Raw genomic sequence first — 12,459 nt, 5'->3', positions numbered from 1 at the left:
TCTTTTTAACAAACTAAAACTAAAGGAAATGAAGTCTTATGTAAAATTTCTAAAATTATGTAGGTTGCTGTGGTCTACATCATCTTCAGAATTTTGTATTGTTTTGGATAGTGGTACTACCATAGGGCATTTAGGCCACTTATCTTCAATCCTTATACATTACTATTAGCCAATCACAGGCTTACAACTCGGCATAGTTTCTATCTTCATTATTTTATGCAACCTATACTTTACTTCTTGATGTTATTATACTTGTAATTATAAAGGTTTTCTTTTCTAACATACAAATTTGTTGACTCATAAAAATTAATATGAACTGATCTTTTATGTCATTAAGATTATATTAGATTTTAAGATTGCAGGTCTCCTCAATAAAACAAAAGCTAAGTTACTAAACTAGTACAGCATATCGACAAAGACTTCCTCACATCATATAATAAATATTCTAAAAATGATTTTATCTACTACACAGTTGTTGTAATTTGTATTTGTACTGCCTTCATAGGAAAAAAAAAACAAAGGAAAGAAATATTATTAAATTAAGGAACAAAAGCAGTCTTCTTACAACAGTTGCAGACACATTCATTGTATCGAATTATTATATAAGTAGTACTAAATTTGTACACATAACCACAAAGGAACAGTAACTATAACATAATATGCCAACTTAAATTCTGAAATCTGTCTAAATCTGCCTAAATTGGTGTACTTTATACCGTGTAATGTAAGTTTTTATTAGAAAAAAAAATTCTAGGAAAACCCTTAGTCGTTATCCTTAGGATGCGCACTGGATAACCTGCTCACACCCATTAGAGAGAATTTTAAAAATAGTCAGATTTATAAGTAGTTATTCAAAAATAGCCACAGTCAAATGTAATTAAAATTTAGCCACTTTTCATGTAAAGATAAATCTGAACGAAAATACTGTTCAAAATCCGGGGAAAAATACTTTAGTATAATATACTGCAATTTCAGTATATTATACTGGAACTTTCCGCGTGTTGGAGTTCCAGCATAATATGCTGGAAGTTCATACACAGGTGCACCGATCTCCAGTATATTATGCTGGAACATTCCGTGTTGCAGCAAAATAATGACTATTTTACAATGACATTACAAATGCTGATTACTTTTGAATATTCAGTCCGAAAACTGGCTAGCCCGTATTATTTTTACCGGCCGCTACCGTGTAATGTAAGTTGTTAACCCGTCATTATCAAATTTTCGTCAGGATAATGACACTCCGAGAATCCGGTGATGAAGCCCAAGCCCAATCATTTCATCTGATCAACGGCACGTCCAAGTCGTGGAAGCCCAGTTGATAACGCGTTGTCACTACAACATAAAAATATTTAAAAAAGATAAGAAAAAACACGCAATACCATTATGCAGAAATAAAAAATTCCTGAATTTTCCCCAATCGTCAAATTCCCAATTCCTTTTCCATCCAAATAGCAATTAAACACCTTCGAGTGTAAATTCCTCTCCAAAATTTTCCTCCCGCCGGGAGCATTTCTTTCCCTCTTTTTTTCGGCAACTGATCGGAGATGGTTTCACCGGAGAATACCAACTGGCTTTATGATTATGGGTTCGAAGAGAGTGCTGTCCCTGATTCGAATTTCTCAGCTACGGCATCTGGGTTTAATTGGCCCATGCAAAACTTGAATGGTTCAAGAAATGTTAGGTATTTTATTTTCTCAAATTTTGCCTTTTTTTTTTATGTGACTCAGTAAAGTTAGGATCTTTTAGCTGATTGATGAATCTTTATATTTTCCATGATTTAGAAAATTTTGGGTCATGATAACCCGTTTGACTGCAACTGTGCTTGTGCTCTATGTGCCATAAAGTTTAAACATTTAGGGACTTTTACGCTGCACATTAGGAATTTCTAATCTTAGGTTTTAGTTTTTCAGCTGTCTTTTCTGGTTTTAGTTTTGGGCCCAAACATAGTCTAACTTGCATGATGGATATTTTGAACATTTCACATTTGTATACCTCTTTGCTTTATCTTATTGTGATTTGATGGCACAGTGTTTCTTTTAGTGTTCTTCAGGTCTAAAGTTAGGATTATGAAAGCAATTCATTTTTGTCATTTTCCGGATGAAAAGTTAGTAAAATTTTGGAAGTAATGGAATTCCACTATCTTATCTACAGGTGGTTAGTAGAAAATACATATGTCTAGTGAAAAATAATTCTTTACATAGAATTATATGTATCTTTTGGAAAAGAATTTGGAGGCCGACCTAGATTCAACTATAGAATTAAGATAGGAATGCTGAAAGTGTCCAGTTACCTGAAGTTTCCTCTTTGTCCGAGTTGAGAAGGTAGAAACTTAATGGTTTTCAGCGCAAGCTACTATAAGGTTCCTAACGTCCAGCCCTTAGTGGAGTAGCAGCTTGAAGATATAATACTATTGTCGAAAACTGAAATATTTGACTTGTCTTCCCTCGTGTGTTACCTACTTTCCGTCAGAATCCTGCATTTCGCTTACTGAAGTGATGACATCATCAGAATCTGGTAGTAGTGGCAGTGATTGGATAAGAAACAATGCAGAAGGAGGATGTACTGATGATGGAGGATAGGGAAGTACTTTTAGCACAGAGCATCCGATGTGCAGAAAGAGGTGAGCAGATATTACTGTAGACATTACGACAAGGTTTGATGGGAATAGGCGAAAATATTCATAAACATCGTTAAAGGGAAGTAGAAAATAGGAAACACTTAAACTAGGAGGATGCTATTTCTTTGGTGAGAACCTTGATGGCAGTAGATTGAGGAAAAAATATTAGTACCACTTAACTCATTGAGAACGAAAGGCGGGAATTCTAAGAGACAATGCAGAGTAGAAAGAGGAACAGATATGGAGAGGAAAATCAGAGGAAAGAAGTGTTGGGATATTTAAAGATAGACTAACAAAATGAAGAATATAGAAGGAAGCTAAATAGAGAGGAGAAGGAATAGAAGACAACTAGTACTACTACAAGAACCAACACGACAACTAAGCCTCAATCCGACACTAGTTGGGCCAGCTATGAATCCTCTGTATTGATTCCACTCTGTTTTGACCATTTTATTACAGTATTGATAATATGTCTTCAAAGATAATTTTGCACCTCACACTTGTCCCTGCACTTTATTGGAAACAGTCTCTCTACCCCTCTGGGTATGGGTAAGGTGTAAGGTCTAAGGTCTGCGTACACACTACTCTTCCCATACCCCTCATGTGAGATTATATTGGGTGGTTGTTGTTGTACACTTATCCCTACACTTACTTTTAAAATGACATAAGTTTCGAAACACAGCGAAGAAGCTCCTGGTAAATGTTGGACCTAATGTAATCTAAAGAAGCTCCTGGAAAACGTTGGACCTAATGTAAGCATACCAACACGAGTAAGCCTTAATCTCAACTAGTTAGTATCGCCTGTATTGATCTTTTGCTTCTACTACTAGAACCGTAAATTAAGCACGAAATGGAATAATGTTCTTTAATATTGGCTAAAATTGAGCCATGCTGGGGAGGGGGATTCAATGTTTCTAGTACCCAATTGAATGACTAAAATTTGCTTGATTGTCAGCTAGATGTGTTCACTGCACGTGATTTAAAATTTCTGAATTTATGTAGCTATTGCTGTATGAAAAATTTCAATAGATCAGCAGGGAGTTGCATCATGAAATATTTTGTGCTTTCTAGTTCAAGTTTGTGCATTCTGCTAGGTTTCTATTGACATAATTTTTAGTCTTTCATGTGCCTGATTCTTCTGTTTATTGTTTTAGTTTTGACCTCTGTTTTCCTTTTTCTTTTTTTGTGCTTGTTTCTAGTGCTGAAGTTGATGGATCCATTGGTGAATCAGACTACCCAAAGGAAAATGGTTCTAAGAAACGGTAAGAGCTTTCACCTTTTCTGGACATTTTTGTGGTAATCTCGGTAATTGTTGTTGAATAAGGATGTGATGCTGCACTCAATCATTGGGTGTAGTTTAATTTGAGTTGCTGCTGTTTTCAACTATTGTTAATTAAATCAGTGAGGTGACACGTTCCTCCCTCTCTCTTTTTTAAGTTTTGAGATTTCTTTACCTTTTTTTATTTCTGTGATTCATCATTCTAAAAACATCTGTTGCTTCTGCTTTCAATTTGGTGAGGTGTAAGTCTGAAATCCTTTCGACCTATTTATGTGTTCTCTCACAATTTTAGGTAATTGTTACAGGGCTAGAGTTGAATCATGTGCTCCAACAAGTTCCAAAGCTTGCAGAGAGAAACAGCGGAGAGATAGGCTAAATGACAAGTGATGTCACAACCCATTATATAAGAACTTTTCTCTTTATTTCATGATGAATTGCTAAAACTGACCTAATTATCAGGTTCACGGAATTGGGTGCACTCCTTGAGCCTGGCAGGCCCCCCAAAACGGACAAATCTGCTATTCTGGTGGATGCTGTTCGCATGGTGACCCAGTTACGTGGTGAAGCTCAAAAGCTGAAAGACTCAAATTTGAATCTACAAGAAAAGATAAAGGAGTTAAAGGCTAGTATTACTTCCCTCGCAATGCAATCCTTGATAGAAACTTTTTTTTTTCTTGCATCTGTCATTCTACTTGGTTTTGTAGTGGTGACAGTTAAAAGCTAGAACATCACTTCACTATTCTGCTCCTGAACTTCAAGCATGTGTTAACTTGTGTAGGCCGAGAAAAATGAGCTTCGAGATGAGAAGCAAAAGCTTAAGGCTGAAAAGGAGAAGCTAGAGCAACAACTAAAGACTACGAATGCGCAACCTGGTTTCTTGCCTCCTGCCATACCTGCTGCTTTTGCCCCTCATGGTCAAGTTCCAGGAAGCAAGCTGGTGCCGATCATGAGTTACCCTGGTGTTGCAATGTGGCAATTCATGCCTCCTGCTGCTGTTGATACATCACAGGACCACGTGCTCCGCCCTCCAGTTGCTTAACCAGTGACAGCTAAAGCCTACAATGGTTGACTTTACTCTCCAGTTAAATTATTCGTCTAGTCAATGGCCTCCGGTTGTATTAGTTTTTCCTCAAGTTCACTTACTGTGGATGATCTTTTGTGACCTTTGAACTTATAATGGATTAATGTTGGCTTTATGTGTAAAATCTAATAAACTTAACCAGGAACTGACCAGGTCCAATTTTACTCTGTTAGATTATCTGTCCTGTCCTCCTTTGCCTGTGGCTGGGAGGGTAGTTATTAATCTCTGTGCTGAAATTGATGATAAAGTTGCTGTTTCAGTTTGCACTGTTTTTCCGGTAAAGTTAAATGAAATATATATGAGCATATTTTACCAATCCACCAACAACAATATGCTCAGTGATTTCCCACAAGTGTGGTTGGGGAGGGTGTGTGCACGGAGATCTTACCCCTACCCTAGGAGGGCAGAAAGGATGTCTCCATTAGACCCTCGGCTAAAGAAAACAATATATTCAACCAATCCGATAAAAATAAATTGAATTATCTTTCCTGCTAGTAATATTGTAGACTGCCTGTCAGCTAGCTTAATGTTCTTTGGCTGCTCTGGACTTTTCAACAAAAATGTACTAGCTCGAAGCTTGAAAGTGAATTTGCGTCCCAAATTTTGATTTAAACTCCCTGCATTTCCAAAATGAATATTCTTCTCTCTTTTACTGACTTTTCTGAAGAATGCTGGCCTAAAATTGTATTCCTATACAGATAACGTTTCCCGACAGTATAAAATCAATATTAAACAGCACTACCTCAAGTAAAACTTAGTTCCTATGCATCGATCAGAATTCATATTACCGTAGATTTGACATATTTTTATATGTAAAAATAGCTTATAATACACACAAGCGCGCACATACACAAGCACGAGATTGTAGAATATGACACATCAAACTACTTTACCATTATAAGTTTTCACTATCAATAATTGGGTCAATGTAATCGTTAATCTTGATTTAATTTCAAATTATTTTTGCATTTTTACCTTGTCCAAGTATAATACTAAAAAAGATGACCAAAGTTTTTTTTTTTTTTTTTAAAAAAAGAAGGTAAAATGAAAAGATAAATCATAACTACATCATTCTTTCTCGAAGAATATAAAGTAGTAACAATTATGTTATTAGTGATTTATACGAGATGACAACAAATGAGTAAAATGATTTAAAGGCCCCGTTTGAACATAATTTTTTTTTCGTTTTTCCAATTTTTTTTTCTTTTCAAAACAATGTTTGGTTATGAAAATTGTATAATTTTTTGAATCCAACTTGAAAATGGATTTTCAAATTTAAAAAACTGTTATGAACTAGTTTTCACTGAAAAATTATAACATTAGTACTTTCAAGTTTTAGAAATTTCCCTATATTTTTGGATTTTATAAAAGGACCCAATCTTTATATCAGTTAGCCACTAGAATTAAAACATAGGTAACCATCAACTACGCACTTTCCCCTTCCATAAAGAAAGACACAAAACGTAGCAGGCATATCTTCTTCTCACCAAAGTGTGTGGCGGCGGCCTTTGATACTTTTTTCTCAGCTTATCTTGTATACATGATTATTTTAAGAAGATTTTAAAATAATATGATAACGGTTAAACAATAAGCATATTTGATTGTTTGTTTCAAATAGGATAATCAATTCGGGGTAATTTGATATTTTTTACAAATTGTTGAGTATAAATCATGTTTCATGATTTTGAAAAAAATATACCCAAATATATTGCAAAAATGATAACCAAACACAACTTCATCTTCAAATCAAATTTCAGTGAAATTCCAAATTTGAAAAAAAAAATCTTGGAATTTATGTGCAAACACCTACTTACTTACCATTACGAAAAACTAAAAAGTACTAGTTAGTTGTTTAAATTGTATTTCTATATTACTATATTAAAAGCACGAAATTCTTTAGCAAAATGTCGTTTGCTTTTCTAATTTTTAGAAATAGAATTCACATTGGATAAAATTATATTTTAAATTATTTTTTAATATTTAAGAATTCAAAATGAACTAAAATCTTTCTTATTAAGTCATTACTTATTTGAATTAAGTAAGAAGTCATAATATTTAGGACACTAAAATCAATTAAAAAATTTCTTTTTCAAGGAAACTCCGCCATAATTTTTGCATTTCTTGTCACTGAATTTATAGCCTGTTTGACCAAGCTGGAAAAATCAGCTTATTTTGAAAAGTGTTTTTTTCAAAAGTGCTTTTCGAAAAAATACTTTTGGAGAGAAGCAATTTGTATTTGGCTAATCAATTTGAAAAACACTTTTGAGTAATAATTTGTGTTTGGTCAAGCTTTTCAAAAAGTGCTTTTAAGTATCAATAATTAGGACATGAAGAGATTTACTTAATAGTTAATATTATATAAGTAAATAAATAATTCCAAAAAAATATAATTAATTTTTTTCATTTTATTTAAGTAAAATATGAAAATAAAATTAAAAAGCACTTCAATTCTTTCAAGATGATTTAAATATATCACAAAATTAGTCAACATATAAAAAAGGCATTCACCCCATAAGTATATCAGAAAGCTATCATAAAAATAAGAAAGGATATTTATAGATTAATATCTTAAGTATTAGATTTAGAACAAGTAGCTATTTTGGAATATACTACATTTTGCTAAGGATATTTTGGTAAGAAGAAAAGTAAAAATTGTTTTTGCTTTTGGGGAGAAACTATTTTTTTCTACTTCTCAAAAAGTGTTTCTACTTTTTCCCAAAAGCATTTTTTTCTCAAAAAAAAACTTGGCCAAATACCTCAAATTTTAAAAAAAATTTACTTTTTTTGAAAAAAAAAAACCACTTTTGGACTAAGAAGAAGCTTGACAAACAGGCTATTAATTGCAAGGTCAATTTTGCCTCTATATTTCCTCTCACACCAAACTTTTTGCTACTCTTAAGTTTTCAATCGATAAGTATTTACTTAAACATTGGCTATTAAATTGTAGGGGTAATTTTAGAGATATTCTCACATTTCTCTCTATCACACTTACTTTTCCCATGGCAAATAATATTACGCTTACCTCTTTTAGTTTTTAGTTTTCTGTAACAATTTTTTTAACCTACTTTTCATAATGTAAATAAAATACAATGAAAAATATGGCTTTTTTCGATACTAGATCTTATAATTAATTGATTATGAATATTTTATTTAACAAATAGGCAAATATTTCTACAAATACAGTATTTACCATTAGTATTAGAAATAATAGTCATTATTAGAAAAAGATAGTAACCATTTATTTGTGGTAATACTTTAATAATCATTTGTTGGAAAGGGAACAGAAATCTAAGAATATCAATGAAGAAATAGAAATACTTTTTTATTTGACTATTGATTTTAGGAGAACATAAAGAATACATAAAGGAAAACTAGGAAACAAAAAATAGCTTTGGTATTTTTTTTATGTTGCCAAGCAAAACAGTAAATATGTGAAGGCTGCAAAAGTTGTAATAAGGTAATTAAACAAGTCACTAACTGAGGTAAATAAATATATATATATATATATATATATATATATATATATATATATATATATATGAAAGTTTGGAGACAAAGAACTAATATATTAATCATGACAACGAAGAAGAAAAAAGAAAGAATTTAAAATACATCAAGAAATCTCTATAAAACAAAACGATGATATAGAATTAGATAACATATATGTTTATGTATATATTGATTTTGCAGAAAAATGCACCAATCATATTATTCAAGAAAATTTGTGTACGATGGATTTTTTTTTATACTTCTTTCTTAATGCATATAACAAAAATCTTCACAGGATCGATTTCGTTCATCAATTTAAAAGCGCACAAGGTTAATTCAAGTTTTGAAGTTCTAAGTTCAATCCACGAGGGTTTTCAACGGAATATTATACAGAGTTTTCCTTACTCCAGGTATGTTAAGGCCTTCCCTCCTTTCTTTTGGCATGATCCAAATTATACTAAAGAAGCGAGCAAATACACAGTTTCCATAAATTACTCTATTCATACAAATAGTAGGGTGTCTATATTCTTGATTCCCCATGAGAATTATTATCATTTTTGACATATTTCCACTATTGTTTGGGCGATTTGGGAGCTTTCTAAGAGAGATATTCCACCTAGCATCTTGAAATAAGTTCATCCTACTTATTTCTAGTTTAATATTTGAACCTTGGATAGATTAACACACAAAGATTAAGCAAAAAATCATGGGATTAGAGCAAAACCTAGGGTTTTGATAAAAGTTAGATTTAACCACGAAATTTATTATGGAATGAAGTAGAAATCATATATTATTGATCCTGAACAACTTTCTTCGAAAAATTTCGGAATCCGGGCGCGTGGGCCCAGGGTCGGATTTTAGGAAACTTGTGTTTTGGGTTGGAAAATTACTTTAATGGTTAGAAAGCGATCTTGTGAGCTTGTAGTAACTAGTTCCTACCTCGTTGAATTATTTTGGATCGTTCGGCTCCAAATTGAGAGTTTGAGTACGTTCTTGGTATTGGAAGTGTGCTTTGAAGCGAGGTAAGTCGCCTTTCTAACCTTGTAAGAGGGAATTGTCTCCATAGGTGAAATAATTGAATAATTTGCCACTAAATGCGGGGGCTATGTACGCACTAGGTGACGAGAGTCCGTACGTAGCTACTATTATGTTAATTGTCTGGGTAATTTAGGACCCGTATCATGCCATATTTGTGAATGTTTATATCCTTTCATGCTAATGAGATCACTAAGGATATGCTAGAGATTTGGAAATGAACATATGTGAACGTATGCACTTGCTTGAACACTTGTATGAATTATTTGAATATAAATGCGCCTTTATGCACCTTTTTGATGATAATTGATATTTGTGGATCGGGCCGATTGCCTCGGTAGAAATAGATGCATCTATGGTTCGCGCCATTCGATCTTCTGGCAGTACTGCACAGTTTCTTTTCAATTGGACCAGGATGTATGACCTCGGCATAATGTGTGCATGATATCTATGTGAAATCTTATTCATGACTTACTTTGTTAAATGCTCTGAAATGTAAATGGCTAACTGTGATATTATCTAGGACATGACTTATCACTTCTTGCTATAAATTGTTATTTATTTGTGACATCCATGCTTAGCATAACACTTTCTTATATTATTTGACCCTAGTAAGTATCAAGTCGACCTCTCGTCTCTACTTCTTCGAGATTAGACGGGATACTTACTGGGTACATATTATTTATGTACTCATACTACGCTTTTGTACTTAATTATACAGGATCTGAGGCAGGTACATCTAGCTACCAGTCGAGTGCGCATTCTTGATCGTAGTCCGAGACTTCCACGGTGAGCTGCTCCCTTCCTATGTCGTTCAGCAACATGATGGAGTCTCTCTGCACTTTTGGTTGTCTATTCTATTTCAGACAGTAGGATAGATTTATCCTTTTGTATATTCTACTAGATGCTCACATACTTGTGACACCAGGTCTTGGCACACACATTGGTAGACTATTCTTTTGGGGTTGTATAATTATTTTTGTACGTTACTAATTATTACTTGTTTTAAGTTCAAATTAAGAAATTATTGCAACTGTTTTAGTAAAGTAAACCTAGAACTTATTACTATTTCCATGTTGGCTTGCCTGACAATCGTGTTGGGCGCCATCACGACCTATAATGAAACTGGGTGGTGACAATTGCCCTTATATATATTAACCTAAATGTTCTATTTCATTTTTGTTTTAAAGAAAAAGGTAATATTCACAAAAGAAGCCAGTGCTTCATACGCAACCGTTACGACCCCAAATATCACATCTTTATGTTTATGTCGTAATTTCTCCCTATATTAGTTAGATTTTTTTCGAGACATTTTTGCAGTTGCCTAGAGCAAGTTTATGTGGCCTTCTTGCATGTGATCTTTAGGAAAAGCTCTTTCTGTGTTAGTATTCTTGAAGCATTTAACTATTTAAAAAATAGTATACTTGAAGCCAAAAAAAAAAAAAATGTTGACTGAATAAAAGTTTGGTGCCCAACAATTCTCAATATAACAAAATGATAAAACAAAAGAATTTTACTTTTTCGTAAATAAACCAATAAATAAATAACAGAAGAATCTCATAATTATGAAAACCAATACATCATTGTTTGATTTCTCTTTCTTACAAATATGACAATATTTATTTAGTCTAACAGTTATTTGAAAAAGGTAAAAGAAGAGTTTGTATGGTAACTTCAGTATATCTATGTTTATAAAATAAGATCTATTAAATGAGTCCACTGCTTTCGTTAAATTATTCGGGGGATCGGCAATGCATGCATTAACTTCTTTTGCGATTAAATCCAGTTAAGTTTGGTTTGGTATAATAATCTGTATTACATGTTCCTTCTTTAATATCATTTGTTCTGGCAGAAAAAGGAAGGCACTACACATTCCCGTATAAAATGAAGACACTATCTTCAGCGATCTCGCTTCTGCGAGAGGGGGCCCGCATCTGCAGAATTGAGGCAGGCGGGCTGGGGCTGCTTCTGCGGTCTTGGAGTCGCTCCTACGATGAGTTGACCGCACCTGCGGTTTCGCACCTGCGGCTGACCAACCGCAGGTGCGGTTATGACAGATAGCTGGAGCTTCAGCTCCTTGCCAATTTTTCCAACTTCACTCGAGCCTCGTCTGATTGACGCTCGGGGCCCTCAGGCCCCGCCCTCATAAAATGGACTCGCTCGAACCCTCGGAACGCCCGAAACAATGTCAAATCTAAGAATCACTCACTAAAACTAATTGAATCAAACTTATGAACTTCAAATTCTTCAATTTACTTCTAACGCGCCGAAACATACTTACACTACTTGGATTGACACCAAATTTTGCGTGCACGTCTTAAATGTTATATTGGACCTGTACCGGGCTCCAGAACCAACATATGGGCCCGATCAATATGATCAAGCATTATTCAATTTCATTAAATCCTTAGAATTTCAATTTAACAATTTCTAACAAAAATTTATTACTCGGGCTAAGGACCTCGGAATTCGATTTCGAGCATACACTCATGTCCCATATTTTCCTACAGACCCTTCGGGACCGTCAAAATACAAGTCCGGATCCGTTTACTAAAAATATTGACCAAAGTCAAACTTAGCCTTTTAAGAAAATCTTACAGAATCAAGTGTGCCTATTTCAACCCAAACTCTTCCAAATCCCGAACCAACCATCCCGCAGGTCGTAAATTAGTTAAAGCAAGTGCGGGAAGTCTTATTTAAGGGGACAGGGTTCTAAAAAGCAAAATAATCAGTCGGGTCATTACATTCTCCACCTCTTAAACAAATGTTCGTCCTCGAACGGACATAAAAAGTACCTGAGCTCGGAAAAAGATGGGGATATCTGCTCCGCGTGTCCTCCTCGGACTCCCAGGTCACCTCCTCAACTGGTTGGACCCTCCACTGGACCTTTACCGCGGAAATCCTCTTGGATCTCAACTGGCGATCCTGCCTATCAATAATGGCAACTGGCTCCTC

General features: G+C 34.1%; 1 protein-coding gene across 1 annotated transcript; it reads left to right on the top strand.

The window, feature by feature from the left end:
- Positions 1-1,386: 1,386 nt before the first annotated feature.
- LOC107787765 (transcription factor ILR3-like) lies at positions 1,387-5,100 on the top strand. The gene is given in 5 exon segments (NM_001325443.1): positions 1,387-1,684; positions 3,820-3,882; positions 4,205-4,282; positions 4,359-4,521; positions 4,678-5,100. Coding segments are annotated over 5 exon segments (702 nt in total). The 5' UTR covers positions 1,387-1,547; the 3' UTR covers positions 4,939-5,100.
- The last annotated feature ends 7,359 nt before the right edge of the window (positions 5,101-12,459 follow it).

This window comes from Nicotiana tabacum, chromosome 10 (genome assembly GCF_000715075.1).
Source record: "Nicotiana tabacum cultivar K326 chromosome 10, ASM71507v2, whole genome shotgun sequence".
Taxonomy (NCBI): domain Eukaryota; kingdom Viridiplantae; phylum Streptophyta; class Magnoliopsida; order Solanales; family Solanaceae; genus Nicotiana; species Nicotiana tabacum.
This window is presented reverse-complemented; position numbering and strand designations above follow the sequence as displayed.